Source organism: Canis aureus, chromosome 9 (genome assembly GCF_053574225.1).
Source record: "Canis aureus isolate CA01 chromosome 9, VMU_Caureus_v.1.0, whole genome shotgun sequence".
Classification (NCBI taxonomy): Eukaryota; Metazoa; Chordata; class Mammalia; order Carnivora; family Canidae; genus Canis; species Canis aureus.
In genome coordinates this window covers 64,336,366-64,352,421 of record NC_135619.1, presented here as the reverse complement: position 1 = coordinate 64,352,421, position 16,056 = coordinate 64,336,366, and the positions used below count along the sequence as shown (strand labels likewise).

General features: G+C 38.4%; 1 protein-coding gene across 24 annotated transcripts in view; it reads left to right on the top strand.

Moving 5' to 3' along the window:
* The window catches only part of EFCAB11 (EF-hand calcium binding domain 11), a 148,143-nt gene that overhangs the window by 17,484 nt on the left and 114,603 nt on the right, over positions 1-16,056 (top strand). For all 24 annotated transcript variants that reach the window (XR_013386731.1, XR_013386727.1, XR_013386733.1 and 21 more), the window contains exons 4-5: positions 3,477-3,578; positions 4,378-4,468. Coding sequence is in view for 11 of the 24 variants with exons in the window: in XM_077910313.1 (XP_077766439.1) it covers positions 3,477-3,578; positions 4,378-4,468 (193 nt within the window). In the remaining 13 variants the exon portion in view is untranslated. The remainder of the gene's footprint in view (positions 1-3,476; positions 3,579-4,377; positions 4,469-16,056) is intronic.

Below are 16,056 nucleotides of genomic sequence, written 5' to 3'. Positions count from 1 at the left end.
TTACAGAGTTATGAGATCATTTAAAACACATTTTCGTGCTTTTTGCTGAAAACTGGAAATAACATCGTCCTATTTACTTATTCAACAACAAATATGTAATGCATACCTACTATGTGCCAGGCATGCTAAACACTGGGGATAAAATTTTAAACCACATACAGAGCTTCCCTTCAGTGGTTCTCAGGTAGAGATATGATCAAATCATTACTATTGGACCTAATAGATGAAAAAAATATCTGTTATGAACAGAGGGCTGTTGGGTCATAAAAAAGGGACTCAACTGGGAGAAACCAGGGAAGACTTCAAAGAAGAGGTATGCACTACTTGCATATGGATGGGGATGTAAATTTTCAGTAGGAGAGAAAGGAGAAGCCCTTCCAGGCAATGTGCCCAAAGGTATAAAAGGGTCTGTTGCCTGGGGGAAGCCTCAGGAAGTTTGCTAGAGAGGCCAGAAAGGTAGACTGGAGGAGATTGTGAAGGGTCTCCTAGGGCACCCTGAGATCAGTAAATATATTTTTCAGAAATTTCAGCTAATCTAGATGCTATCTAATTGATGAGATTTTGGCATGCATGAAGGTAAAGTTAACGGATTTGATCCTGTGGGAACGTGGCATGACTAGACTTCAGTTTTATCCTCAGCAAGTGGTCTGAGTATGTTCTCCGTTCTCAGAGGTCACCAGATGAAGACAGAGCTGCATCCCTACGGATCTTCAGCTGTGATGGGAGGAAGGCTGCATATACTAGTTCCATACAACACACATTTACTGAGCACATGCCAGGCGCCCTGGGAGGTGCTGGGAGGTGTGCCCTGTTGCTTAGGGATATGCAGTCGCTGCCTTGACTTTTGCTCATGGTTTGTCTCCAAAGCATCAGACAGTTGACTTGTCCACATTACACCTCTCCCCCTTGTCTTTCTCATCTCAAAATGACTCCTCAAGCCGGGACCTAGGAGTTACTCTTGGCATCTCCTTTCTGACCCACCACATCTCACCCCTCATCTATTTCAAGCAATGTCTAGAAACCTTCCACTCCTCCCTGTTCCCACTGCTGGCAGTCTAGCAACCTTATTTCTGGCCAGCAGGATCCTGACTGGTCTCACCTTTTATTATGCTTTCTCCCTAGTCCTTTTTTGAGAAAATGGCCAGAAAGATCTTTAAAAAATTTAAATCATGCTGTGTCACTTCCCAATTCTCATTTTTCATTGGCTTCCTGTTGCACCTCAAATAAAATCCAAATTATTTCCTGTGGCCCACAAGGGCCAGTGCATTCTGGCCCTGACTGCCTTGCCAACCCTGTCCTCTTATATCACTTTCCAGTCACAGTGGCCAGTTTTGTTCTCTCCCTTCCCACCAAATGGCCTTGGCATATGCTGTTTCCACTTCTGGAATGTTCTTCCTCCTTGCCTTTAGCCACTTGGTACCTTCTTATCATAGATCTTATCTTAAATATTCTCTCCACTTGGAGAGTACTCCATCAGTATCTACTCTGCAGGAGAATTCCTGTCATCCTTTTAGAACTTCCTATTTTCTCTCTTCATTCATATGCCGTGATTTATAAGTATGTGTACTTGTGCAGTTGAACCTGTATAATCACTGTCTCCCCTCCACTAGACCAGTAACTCCATTGGAACTGGAATCATGCATGTTCTCTTTTCTATTTCCAGAGCTCAACACTGTGTGGCACCTAGTGGGTCCTAAACATAGATTGACTTTTTAAGTTTCTACACCTTTAGCTACAAATAAGAAAAATGTGGGAAATAAAACTATATTTTTAGTAAAGTGTAATTGACAGAACATATTAGTTTAAGGTGTTTAACATAATGATTCAATATGTTTATGTATTGTGAAATGGTGACCCAATAAGTTGTTACCACCTGTGATCATACAGAGTTACAAAATTCTTTTTTCTCTTGATGAGAACTTTCAAGATCTATTCTCCTAGTAACCTTAAAATATGCAATACAATATTATTGACTATAGCCACCATGCTGTATGTTACATTCCCATGACCTATTTGTTTTATAACTGGAAGTTTGTACCTCTTGATCCCCTTTACCCATTTCACCCAGTCCCCTCCTCCTCCCCTCTGGTAATTACTGATCTGTTCTCTGTATCTCTTAGGCTTTGTTTTGTTTATTAATTTGTTTTGTTTTTTAGATTCCACATATAAGTGGAATCATACCTTGTCTAATTTCACTGAACATAATACCCTCCATGTCCATCCATATTGTAGAGAATGGCAAGATCTCATTCTTTTTTTTCTTAATGGCTGAATAGTATTCCACTGTGTGTATATGTGTGTGTATGTATGTATCACACGTTCTTTATCCATTTACCCACACTTGGGTTGCTGCTATGTCTTGGCTAGTATAAATAATGCTGCAGTGAATATTAGGGTACAGATACCTTTTAAATTAGTGTTTTTGTTTTCTTTGGGTAAATACCCAGAAGAGAAATTGCTGAATCATATGGTAGTTCTGTTAATTCTTTGAGGAACTGCCATACTGTTTTTCATAGTGGCTGCACCAATTTACATTCCTACCAACATTGGACAGAGGTTCCCTTAAGAAAACTATTTTCTATGTTATTTTTTTTAAACCATTGGAGCTATTTTGGGAAAGGTATACAGCTCAGTATTCCCTCACCAAAAGTGCAGGTTCTTAAAAATTAGCACGTAGTTATTGTATGATTTGGGGCTATTTTTAAAATAGTGATGCATTTTGTAATGGAAATTCTGAGTTACTAAAACGAACTGTTCTTTTTATATATTTAGGGCTCAGTTCACTAAAATGTTTAAATTCTTGGCTCTACTCTTTAAACCTACTACAAAGATCCACATTAGAATTCATTTTAATAGACATTGTAAGCACAGTATCCAACCTCATATGATCATGCTGGGCTCTTTTATTCTGAGAATCACAGGAAGAAGAGCCTGAGGCTGCAGAGTAATGGTGGGGTATACCCAAGGCTGGGGACGATGCCAGCTCTATTGTTTATGGAATATTCTCTCCACCTTTATCTCTGGTATGCAATTGGTATTGACTTTTGAGAAACTACTTCTTCACCCCGATCTCCCAGTTGCAAAAAAAACCCAAAAAACCCTGCCATAATGACATCTGGCTAGGAAAAAAGGGATCAAAGAACTATAAGGAAAGAAAAATTAGGACACCTTGTTTAATAAGTAGTTTCTGACCTGTTATGTCTTTTGGAGTCTAGAGTATTACACTTTTTTGAGGTCACCGTTCCTTTATCCCCCGGAAAAGCTCAGTGAACTCCAACAATGCCTATCATTTTTTGCCAATGATTGCTGGGGTTGGGCCTATTTAGCATTTAACAAAATGTTTTTTCAACTTTATAGATCTTTAGGAATATGCACTGTTCATCAAAACTAAGATGAAATTTGTTCATGATATGTATCACTTTTTCTTAAAGAGGAAGATGGTCATTTTTGGCTAATTGTTTTTTTCTGACTTTTAGGTATATTGCTTGAGGAGTTTTTAAATATTGTAAGAAAAAAGAAAGAAGTCCAACTCCATCGGAATGAAATAAGACACATCTTTACAGCTTTTGACAGGCACTGTAAGTATCTTTAAACTGTTTTGATATTAAAAAATTGCTATTAAGAAAAGTTGCTATGTACTCTCAGTAAATAAAATAATATGCTTGGAAGATTATTTTACTATATCCATTAGCTATTACCTAGATGTTGGTGTGAATTTTTTTCTCTATCACAATCTTAAATTCTTGACATTTGCCGTGGATAAAATAATATTTACAGTTATGTAATTGTACTTAGGATTTGTCTACATTGTAATGGGAATAGCCAAAGGACTGGCCATGTGGGGATATAGGTCATGAGCTACCTACAAAGGTGTGGGGAACCATATGGCCTTTTCCTTTGACTCCTACTCTGACCCCACATGATTGGAAAGGATTGTTTTCTCACACTGGATATAGCTAAGAGAAGTGGTTTTGAACCGCCTATGCCCCACAGATCACATACAGGTTGTGAAGACTTGTGGAGTCCAGGGTCAGCATCTTTGCAATTCTAACACCAAACAAGAAAAACAGTATTTTTGAAGAGTAAATTGTTTCAACAATTTGCATAGACTTGAAGCCTAAATGCCATTATGGCAGTGTATGTCTGCAGTCCATTCCTTGTCACTCAGAGAATCAAATAATGACCTATGGGACCATCTGGAATTGCACAGAAGGAGAGTGTTAGTAGATTCTTAAATTCTTCCAATGAAACAATCTCAGATTACCTTATATTTACTGTTCTTCTTAGAGTAATAAGGTTTCAGAGAAATAAGACTGAGATAACCGTTCACAGGGTTTATAGAAGCAAGTGAATGTTTTATATTTTGATTTCAAATAGATCATGGGTATTTAACTTTGGAAGATTTCAAGAAAGCATTTAGGCTGGTAGCTCCCAAGTTATCAGAAAGGACTGTTCTGGACGTATTCAGGTAAGGCACAAAAATCTTTATGTATACCCACCCCTTGACTTACCATTTGCTTTTATAAGTTTTCAGTCTTAGAAAGAATACTTGTTTATGTAGATTTTTTCCTGTCTGTGCCCTTGATAGTGGAGTGCTTGTACACCAGGGAGATGTGTGTAGACGTTTATTGATAAGAATGGGAGAGGAACAAAGGAAAAGTAGAATTTGTGTGTGTGTGTGTGTGTGTGTATCAGGAAAAAAAAAGAAACTTTATTCATGTTTAACATGGATGATGTTACACATGAGTCTTGAGTTGTCTGAAGAGTGGAGGTTTCTTGATGGTGGTCCCCTCATTCATTTGCTTTCAAAGTTGTTGATAAATGCTGCAGTTCATGTATCCCTGATAGAGTAGACATAGTGGTTATATTATTTCCTTATTTAGACAAATCCTGACAATATGGGCAAGTGGCTTAAATGCAATTTCTGTTAAGCTGCAGAGTAAAGGCCATAGGGACATCATAAGCACGTGATGTGACAAGACGGCAGAGCTGAGTCTTCTCTGAGCCTTTGCATGAGCTTTTCATCATCTGTTCCCAGGTGTATCTGTTAGTGATCCCTCCTGCATCAAGAGCCAGAAAACCCAAAATCTCACGAAACTAAAAAAAAGACAGTAGTATATTTCTCCTACATAAACACAGGCAGTCCAGGGCTGACTTGATGGCAACAAATTAATAAAAGACCTGGATTCCTTTCCTCTTACTGTGCTGGCTGCCTCAACACCAGGCATTTCCCTCTTGCTGCAAGGTGACTGCTTAGATTTTGGCCATCACATCTGGATTCTAGCTAGGACAGAGGAAAGGAAGCAGAAGCAGAAGATACTCACTTCCTCTTAAGGCTATCCATTGTTTCTACTTATACCCTAGTGACCTAAACTCGGTTTTAATGCCATGGATAGCTGCAAGAGAGAAGAGACTGGAAAAACGTTGTCTTCGCTCTGTGTAGTCATGTGCCCTTTAAGTTGCTGTTAGAGAGGAAGAAAAAAGTGGATAGTAGTAACAGATGGCAGATATTCCCATTTGGGGTAAAAATAATTTCATGAAATCTGATCAGAAGTCAGTGCTGCTCAATAGAAATGATCAAGTTATTTGAAATAAGGACTTGCTCTCACTGTCATTAATGGTGACCTTTATGATGTTCTTTTACTGTAATATTCACAAGCAAGTTGTTGAGCAAGCTATTGAAGGAGACCACAGGAGTTAAAGCCAGATGTAGACAGAATGCCATAGAACAGTATTACTTAGTTGATTCTAGAACAGCAAAACCTTTGAAATATAGTAGCATCTTTGTATACACTTTGTGATGAGATGAGTAATGAGCATCAATGTATTTCTACCTCATGGAAGGAAAGAATTGTTACTGCATATTTCTTTTACAAAAAGGCAAGTGCCCATAATTGCTGACCTTTATATGTTAAACAGTTTTAGTAGGTACAACCTCATAGCTCAAGTGTATTTTTGAAAAATACACTTAAATACAGCCCTTCTATATTATGCCTTGTAGTGTACAAACAATATTAATTCAGCAGCATGTGCACAATTCACCTGTAAATAAATATATCAAATGCTCACAAATCTTCTTTTTTTTTTTTTTTTTTTTTGCTCACAAATCTTATACTTCTTATGGTTATGGATTGAAACAGTCTGGAGATCACAGCCAAACAAGGCACTTTTGTTAATTGAACATGCCCATTTTAAACTCTCATTTTTATTATTTTTAGCACCACAGTCCCCAAATGAGAATAAATGATGCATAACACATATTAAATGAAGCTGTGAAACCAAATAAGGAGAGGAAAATAGTTCCTCTAAGTACAGATTGAAGTAGGTCAAAGATGCAGAGATGTCTGTCTTCCACAAAACTCTGTTTCAGTGGTGCCAACAGTTTTCAAGAATAAGGAAAAAAAATCAGTTGCTAAGGCTGTTAGTGATACAAAATTGCATAATGTTTCTAAGGTTAGACACTCACTTTTTGCACAGTGGGAGTTGCGTTTGACTTAATTGACCATTGGGAATGGAGTTCATTTCCCAGGTCCACAGTTACCCAGAAGAAAGTTGATAACCAAAGACACTAGAAGAAGACTGTTAGAGTGGGAGAATCCTAGATAGACAGGGTCATCTTTGGTGTAAATGACTGAAGTTTTCATTACCTTCAATTCATTGACTGCCATAGTTTCCTAAGAAACTAATAAAATCAAGCTTGGTTTCTTTCAGAAGTAGTTGTCCATACTGCACCTTAATTTTTTTAAGCTGTACCAACTAACCACAACAATAAAACCAACCAACCAAAACAACCAACTCAAAGAGACAGATAGGGGGCATAAGACATCAAAGAATCATTTTGCTTGTAAGTTGATGGATCATTCGTTAAAGCATTCCAAGAGCTAAATGAGATATTTTTAGGTTTGTGAATTGCTGCCTAATTACTCCAGGAATGTTTACATTGTTGATTTTATCATGAATAAGAGCTATATGGTTTTAAATATATATATATTGTCAGGGTTTATAACACATCTCTAATGGGTATATATAGTATAACATTTATGATTAGCAATCATAATTTCTTGTTCTAGTTCTATAGTTACGTGGATTCACAGTTCACCTCTAGGCCTTGTGCCATAGTTTCTACTTAGTTGAACTCTGTCCTCTCATAGGGATCATAACTGCATTCCCTGGTGTCTCTCACATTTCAAAATGTTTTGCTGGGCCATTGTCCTTGAATAAGAATATATAATGGATTGAACATTAACATTTTTTAATCACTTTCCTTTTCTTTGAGAATACTGATTAATCTTATGTTGAAAGTCCTCTTAAATTGTCTGTTGGCTTCTATTTTGTTGGCTTGTTTTGCTCACCATGTCTTGTCACATATTTTCAGCAGTCTATTCTTTGTCCTGTGTTCAATGTGGATTTTCTTTTTCTCTGTTATGGTTTCCTTTTTCTTTTATATACTTCATTCTTAAGCTACATATGCTGATGTTTAATTTCCTTTTGTTATTTTGCTCTATTATTTTATGGTATCTTCCCTCAGCCTCTATTTACTTACGATTCTTGTTTTATAGATGTGTTTGCTTTATTAGGGAAAACAATGATTTTGAGATTTTATTTTTAATGAGTGATTGGGTGCTAATAACAGCATTTTTTTTCTTTTTTTTTTTAAGATTTTATTTATTTGTTCATGAGAGACAGAGAGGCAGAGACATAGGCAGAGAGAGAAGCAGGCTCTTCACAGGGAGCCCAAGGTGGGACTTGATCCCTGAACTGGGATCATGCCCTGAACCAAAGGCAGATGCTCAACCTCTGAGCCACCCAGGCATCCCTATAGCTTTTTTTTTCATATAAATTAAGGAAAATAAGTTTTCTTCCAAGGGAAGGGTTTTGAAGAACAAGTTACTTTCTTAAACCAAGAGACAGAAATTGGTATTAGTTTATCTTAGCTCTAAAGATATCCTAAAATGTTTAATATGTAGATTCAAAATACAAGATTCCTTCCATTATTTGAAACTTTGTTTTCTACTTAGAACTAGTAATTATAATTTGTGTGCTAAAATAACTGAAGCTATATCAGAGATGATGTTTCATTATTCAGGAGTTAAATTCTTTCTTTGAAGATCTTTTTTTTCCCTACCTATTACAAATGGTGGAAGTTCAAGAGGTTTGAGAACTGAAGAGTACTTGTTTGTATGATATGATGAATGTGAGATGATAAGCTGTTTCTAGCACTAAAGGGTTATAAAATATCTTTCCTCTTTAATACTTACAGAACTCATAGAAAATTTTATAGTTTTTTTTTTTTTTTTTTTAAACATTCTGAAATCTTCAGTGCCTCTAACAGGTAAGGTTAGAACTATTTAACCTGGCTCTCCAACATCTGGTTCCTTTTCACACCCATCTTTCATTAGCCCCAAAGTCCTGTGTTTCCCTTGGCGTAATGGTTGTTCCTTTGAACATGTGATGTGTATTTAAATTTCATTCTGTTTCCTCTGCTGGCACTGCCTTTCTTTACTTCCTACCTGCCCAGATTAGACCTGCCTTTAAGGTCCTGCTCAATAAAATTTTCTTTTTCTTTATATTGAACAATCTTGTCTCTTTTCACTAAATTTTGGTAGTATTTATGTATGTATTTTTTTTCACTTACTTCATAAACACAAATACAGTGTTCAGGATTATCTTCATAAGGTACTACAAGCTCTTTGAGTTTATGAGCTTACCTACAACTTCCACTTTTCCCAGCATGGTGCCTCATGCATGGTACTTAATAAAAATTGTTAGTTCCTTGTCACTTACTCTGTCCAGTGACAGTGAAGTTCTCACAGGTATTTATTTTTTTTCTGGTTTAATTTACTTCTTCCAAACTAGGAAAAAGTACTTTAAAATGCAGTCAGGAGCTTTAAACTACACATGGCTTTGCCTTCCATTTTTGTCTTTTTGCATGGGGTTTTCATGAATTAATCTCTAATGGCCTCTCTTTGCTTTATTTTGGGGTCGCTTGCAATTCACAATTTAGCCTCAGCTGTTTGTTATCAAGGAGCTGGCTTCGTGTTCTTTCCTGAATTTGCCCGCCATCAGCACCCTGTGGTATTTCTGGCAGGCCTTTTCTCTGCGTGGGTATATTTACTTCTCCATGCCTAGGAGCTTTCTCCATCTCATTGTAAGCACTGAGATTTGCTCTTTCCCACCACCTGTCAATTGGCAAAAAGCTCTGGGAAGCTTCTGCTTTCCAGCAATGAAATGAAATGTGGATGTGCAGAAGCCCCACTTCCTGACCTGCTGTCTGAGGTTCTGAGTGTGCAGGCAGATTGCCAGATACTAAAGTAATGTGGAAATATCGAGGCACCAAAACTCTCTTTAATCATGACTGGAGACATTTAAAGTTATATCTGATATATATGTTTTTAAGATTTTATTTATTTGAGAGAGAGGGTGAGAGCAAGAGAGAGAAAGCACGAGCAAGGAGGAGGGGTAGAGGGAAAAGGAGAAGCATACTCCCCGCTAAGCAGGGAACCTAATGCAGGACTTGATCTCAGGACCCTGGAATCATCACCTGAGCTGAAGGTGGGTGCTTAACTGACTGAGCCACCCAGGCATCCCAGTGTATCTGATATTTTTGGTGTAAGAATCTCATTCTTGGGATCCCTGGGTGGCGCAGCGGTTTGGCGCCTGCCTTTGGCCCAGGGCGCGATCCTGGAGACCCGGGATCGAATCCCACGTCGGGCTCCCGGTGCATGGAGCCTGCTTCTCCCTCTGCCTGTGTCTCTGCCTCTCTCTCTCTCTCTATCTCTATCTCTCTCTCTCCGTGTGACTATCATAAATAATAAATAAAATTAAAAAAAAAAAAAAAAAGAATCTCATTCTTCATATTACATGGGGAAGGTAAAAAAACAAGGAACCTCTAACTTTCCTTTTCTGGATATTAAAAATGGGTTGATAATAAGAGCATTTTATGACTTTTTGGTGAAGATATTTTCAATGTCAGAGTTTTAGTGGAGTAGGGATTTAGGAAGTGATAGATATTTTCTTGGCAGAAAGATCATACATGTCTCATGTCACGGCCATTATGGAGGGAAGGGTTGTCATGACCTTGGATAGAATGAACTAACAGACTCTTCTTTTACACTGATTGGAAGAGAGTCTTACAGAGCCAAGGGGCCTAAAGGAGAGTGATTTAAAACAGCATTTATTTTTCAGGGCGCCTGGGTGGCTCAGCTGGTTAAGCATCCAACTCTTGGTTTCAGCTCAGATCATGATCTCAGGGTTATGAGATCATGTTGGGCTCTGTGCTCAGTGTGGAGTCAGCTTGGGATTCTCTCTCTCTCCCTCTGCCCCTCCCTACTCTCTCTTCTCTCAAATAAGTAAATAGAATCTTTTTTTTTTTTTTTTTTTTTTACCACTTATTTTTCAATTCATTTGCCTCTCTTTTGAAGTAATATTTCTCACTCTTCTTTAACTTTCTGGAATTCTTTTCTGCTGGTAGCACACTTGTTGCATATCATTTTCTCAGACAAGGAAAGGTTTCCTAGTCATTATTTTGTGTATCAGAATGGTTCTCTTATAAATGTAGTCATGTGACCTCAATATGAACACAGTTATTATAGTGAGTACCTACTATGATGAATATGATTATTGATCCAGAATTATCCGCATGCTTCTGTGTATAGAAAAGTATTTTTTTTTTCAAATCTAGAAGTCCTATCTCATTCTTTGTATACAGATAGCTGTTACAAGCAATATCTAGTGTGTAAGTATAATGGCCAAAGAAATAGACTTCTTGAATTTTCAATTTTTATTTCACAATTTCTTTTATCTTCTTTGTTTTTATTTCACTTTTTTGTTTCAGAATTGTATTGCCAGAGTTTTCCTTTTCTGATTATCCTCTTGCATGTGGTTCCTGAATGGGCAGTATCAGTGTGTGTAAGCTATTCAAGCTGACCTCAGAATTTCATTTCTTGAGGCCCAGAGCAGTTGAGCATCTGCCTTAAGCTCAGACCCCAGGGTTCTGGGATCAAGTCCCGCATCGAGCTCCCTGCAGAGAGCCTGCTTCTCCCTCTGCCTGTGGGTCTGCCTCTCTCTATGTGTCTCTTATGAATAAATAAATAAAATCTTAAAAAAAAAATTCATTTCTTTGAGGATTTCATACAACATATTGAATAAAACTCTACTTTAAAAATCCAGCTATTGGGCAGCCCCGGTGGTGCAGCAGTTTAGCGCCGCCTGCAGCCCAGGGTGTGATTGATCCTGGAGACCCGGGATCGAGTCCCACATCAGGCTCCTTGCATGGAGCCTGCTTCTCCCTCTGCCTGTGTCTCTGCCTCTCTCTCTCTCTCTCTCTCTCTCTGTCTCTCATGAATAAATAAATAAAATCTTTAAAAAAAATCCAGCTATCGAAATATATTCTAATCGTTTTAAGAAAATTCCAGTTTTTCAGAGGTTTTTTTTTTTTTCCCCCCAGAGGGTTTTTAATTGATTTTGTACTGTGAACAAAAGTAATAACCTTGCATTTGAAGAGTGTCCTTTTACCAGTATAACTTTAGAATTGGTGACGCAGGAATTGAGGCTTAGCAACTGGTGGGAAACAAGTAGAGAAGAGTGATGACCTCATTATGCAGATTTTCAAATAGAATGTGTTATTTTGGTTTCTTCCATTAAGCTAACTTAGTTCATATTATCAAGGATATATTATTTGATTGGAAGGAATATTTAATCCTTTTTAGTTAGGATGTCCAGATTTTGTAGTCCTGTTCTATGTTAAGCCCATCCATATGCAAATTCTACTCGCCTTCAAGGTCCCTCTGTTAAACTTTTCTTAGCCTGAAAGCTGGCCCTGCCCTACACCTTACCCACCACCTTGCAACCCCCAAAAGGAAATTATCTTCACCTTCTGCTTTAAATTTCTGTCGTATCTTTCCTTCTTTATACTTAGTCATAGTTATTTGTGCATATATAATCCACTATGAGTGCGAGCTTAACGTGAGTAGGCACAGCAGAGTGTTCAACACCACACTTGGCGACAGTACAGTATAATTTTGTACGTGTTGAATATATGATTCTATTTTATGAAAATGAATGGCTTATGTAGCAAACGGGCTTTCTATTATGTGTTTTTTATTGTACTCTCAGTGCCACCCTGGCGCCCTGTGAAGGTCATGTGGAGCAGTAAGCCCCATGGCTGGGAAGCAGGAGACTTGAGTTCTAGTCCCAGCTCTTGCCACTTACCCGCCTTCCCACAAATCACCGAACCTCTGTGGCCTGCACTCTCCTCATCTCAGAAATGAGGCTGTTGTGTTATATGATCTGGCAGGCTTCTTCTCATTCCAGAACTCGCTGGTGGGGTTATCTATCATGGAGAGTGGCATGGCGGTCTTCTTTATTTTCCCTGTGTATCACAGATATTATTCAGAATCCACCACTGCATGAATACAGATGTGGTCTGTCAGTGTGACAAAGACCGCTCTCAAGAGGAAATTACTGGCTTTGACAGCTATCCAACCCTGGGTTTAGTTTTTGAGATGTCACTATAACAAGTGTTATGGCCAACGTATCCAATTCCTCATCTACATATATGGTTGAATATGCTGTTCTTGCTGTAATAGCATGAGGGCTATTTTTCTTTTAATCCAACTGTCACATAAGATACTGTTGCCACGGTTTCTTTCTTATGACCAAATGTTGCTAACCCTTTCAGTCATCCCTGAAGTTATTAATAGCCACACATCATGAATGTATTCATGCCATTTTCCTTTATAGAAAGAGGAATCAATTTCTTATGTTTTTCTTTTGCAGTAGATAGCTAACTCCTGGGTAAAATAATCTCGATAATATTATGCATCATATTAATAAAATAAGAAAAGCTTGTACTTAATAAAATAAATTGCCATTTTATATGAGATATTTAAATAAACATTATTTTAAGACATGGAAAAAAATGGGCTTAGAGTTAGGAGTTAACATTTAAGAGTTTTGGTTGTCCCCCTTACATATATCCTAAAAATCAGAATACAGAATTTCCCGTACTGGGTTTTTATCTCCGTGACACAATGACCCATGATGAGTTTGCTACCTCATGTCTAGCCATCTTGTCTATCTCCTACCAGGTGACTCTCCTCCATCAAGCTACGTTGAATATATACACACTTGCCATTTAAAGAGTATTCCAAGGACCAGCAGTATCAGCACCAGGGAGCTTATTAGCAATACCTAATCTCAGGCCCCACCCCAAACGTACAGAGTCAAACGTGTTCACTTTAATATGACCCCTGGGTGGTAGATACGCATATTAAAGTTTGAAAATCACCGGCCTGCCTTTTTGGTTACATTTTGGGTGAGGGAAATTAATATTACTTTTTAAGTATTGCTTTCTAATTGTATTTCTTAACTGCAATAGTTTTTCATTGCCTTCGGGATAGCCCCTAGATCCCTTGGCCTGGTATGCAAGGCCCCTATACACAGAGACCTCATATGCCTTTTTAGCATGTCTCCTAGCATTTCCCAAATCAGAAATTCAACTCCACCATCCTGATCTGCCTACCCTATACTGATCCTATCATTTTTAGCATTTTTGCTCATGCTGCCCTCGCTTCTCAAACTCCCTCATCCACAAACCTAAATGGCATCCATTCCTCAGAGCTTAGATGAACTCTCTCTTCTGTCTAGCCTTCCCTGAACACTCTGGCCCAGAAAGTTTCTTTCCTCTTCTTAGAACTCCTATAGCACTAGCCACATTAAGGTATCTAATAATAGTAAGCACAACAACACTAGCCACTAACATTTACTGTATTTACTGCATACCAGACACCTTGTTGAATGAATCCTCATAGGACCCTCCTGGGTTAGGCCCTGTCTGTTCCTGTTTTACAGAGGAGGAAAAAGTTTGGAGAGGTCACAGGATGTGCTCAAGGTCACTGGCTGGTGAGTAATGGGTCCAAGACTCAAACTCAGGCAGATTGACTACTGAGCTTAATCCCTGTCATATTCCCTTCTTACTTCTTTTAACAGTGTAAGCATCCTGAGGGCAGGAACCATGCCTTTTATCCCCATAATACCAAGCATGAACATGAGGAAGCAAGGCATATTCACTCTGCCCAGAAATGTTCTTGGTAAACTAGTTGCATAATTAACTTTTCTCTGCGTATGGATTGGATTAGTTTAGATTGTTATACTGAGATTTCATTTGGTTATCTGTACTATACACAAAAGGAACTATTTACAAAAATGTACAAAAGGAAGCTGATGTAGCATTTTATCACATAAGACTATAGCAGGCATCCCAGTTTAGGTTGTTTTGATAGGAACCCATGTGTTAATGCATCTTGCCTTTGGAATTATAATAGTATTTTTCCAAATAAATTGTGAAAGCAAAAGACAATTTTAAATAGACCAGTGGGATTTTGTAATTTTAACTGGATAGGGGTGCTAATATATAAATTCACAATTATTTCTTTATAAGGTAGGATTCTGCTTTGATCCACTTGGAAGACCCTCTCATCAGCGGCTGATTTTGGCACTCTGTTTATCATTTCCAGTTTGCCCACAATATCTGCTTGTCATCCCTTCTTGGTTGCAATCTGCTGTCTGAGAAAGTCAGGAAGTGTGGTAATTAAGTGCACTCTGGACTTCTTGTGGCACCTGTTAGTTCCTGTTCTTTCCCTCACCTCTGCCTACCCCAGGTCCTAAACTGACCCCAGAAGAGGCAGCATAGGTTCTAATACTGATAACCTTTACTTTTTTTTTTTAACTGAAGTATAATTAGCACCCAGTGTTATATTAGTTTCAGGTGTACAGTATAATTCAACAGTTCTGCACATTACTCAGTGCTTATCATGAAAAGCATACTCTTAATCCCCTTTATCTCTCTCATCCATCCTCCCCCCACCTCCTCTGTGGTAGCCACTAGTTTGTTTGTATTTAAGCATCTATTGGTTTGTCTCTTTTTTCATTGTTTCTAAGTTCTATGTTAAGTGAAAACACATGGCATTTGTCTTTCTCTTGACTGACTTAGCATTGTACCCACTAGATCCATTCATGTTATTGTAGATGGCAGGAGCTCATTCTTTCTTATGTCTCAGTAATATTCCATTGTGGGTATAGCCCACATCTTCTTCATCCATCCATCTATGGAAATTGGGTTGCTTCCACATCTTGGTTATTGTAAATAACGCTGCCATAAACTTAGAGGTACGTAGATCTTTTCGAAATAGTGTTTCTGTTTTGGGGGTGTAAATACCCAATAATGGAATTATAGGTTCATATGATAATTCTATTTTTAATTTTTTGAGAAACCTCCATACTGTTTTCTGTGGGGCTGCATCAGTTTGCATTCCCACCAACAGTCCACAGGTTTTCCTTTTTCTCCACATCCTCACCAAAATCTGTTATTACTTGTGTTTTTTATTTTATCCATTCTAATGGGACTAAGGTGATGTCTCATTGTGGTTTTGATTTGCATTTCCCTGATGATGAGTGATGTTGAAGCATCTTTTCAGGTGTCTGTTGGCCATCTGGATGTCTTCTTTGGAAAAATGTCTGTTCAGATAACCTTTACTTTTCCTACCCTTTCTCCTGCTTAGCACCCATCTCTACTCCCACCCTCATCCATGGAACTTGAAATTTTGGGATCCCAGAAGTAGTTACTGGTAGCTAAACATGGCTGCTGGAGTCTTGTGTTGGACCCCGTCATCCTTTCTGCCCCTAGTGTATCTGCATCTCTCACCTCAACTTTATTTATTTATTTATTTATTTATTTAAATTATTTTATTTATTTACTCATGAGAGAAAAAAAGGGAGAGAGAGGCAGAGACACAGGCAGAGGGGGAAAAACAGGCTCCATGCAGGGAGCCTGATGCAGGAGCTGATCCCAGGTCTCCAGGATCACGCTCTGGACTGAAGGCGGCGCTAAACCCCTGGCCACCCGGGCCGCCCCACCTCAACTCTTTTAGGTTGCAACTAAGCCCCGGGAATAAACGTTTACATCTGTTTCCCCTCATTTTCTTCACTTGTAATCCAGCCTCAGGCTGAGCCTCTGTCCAAGGTTTGGTTCTGACCTGCCCACAGCACATGCTCTCA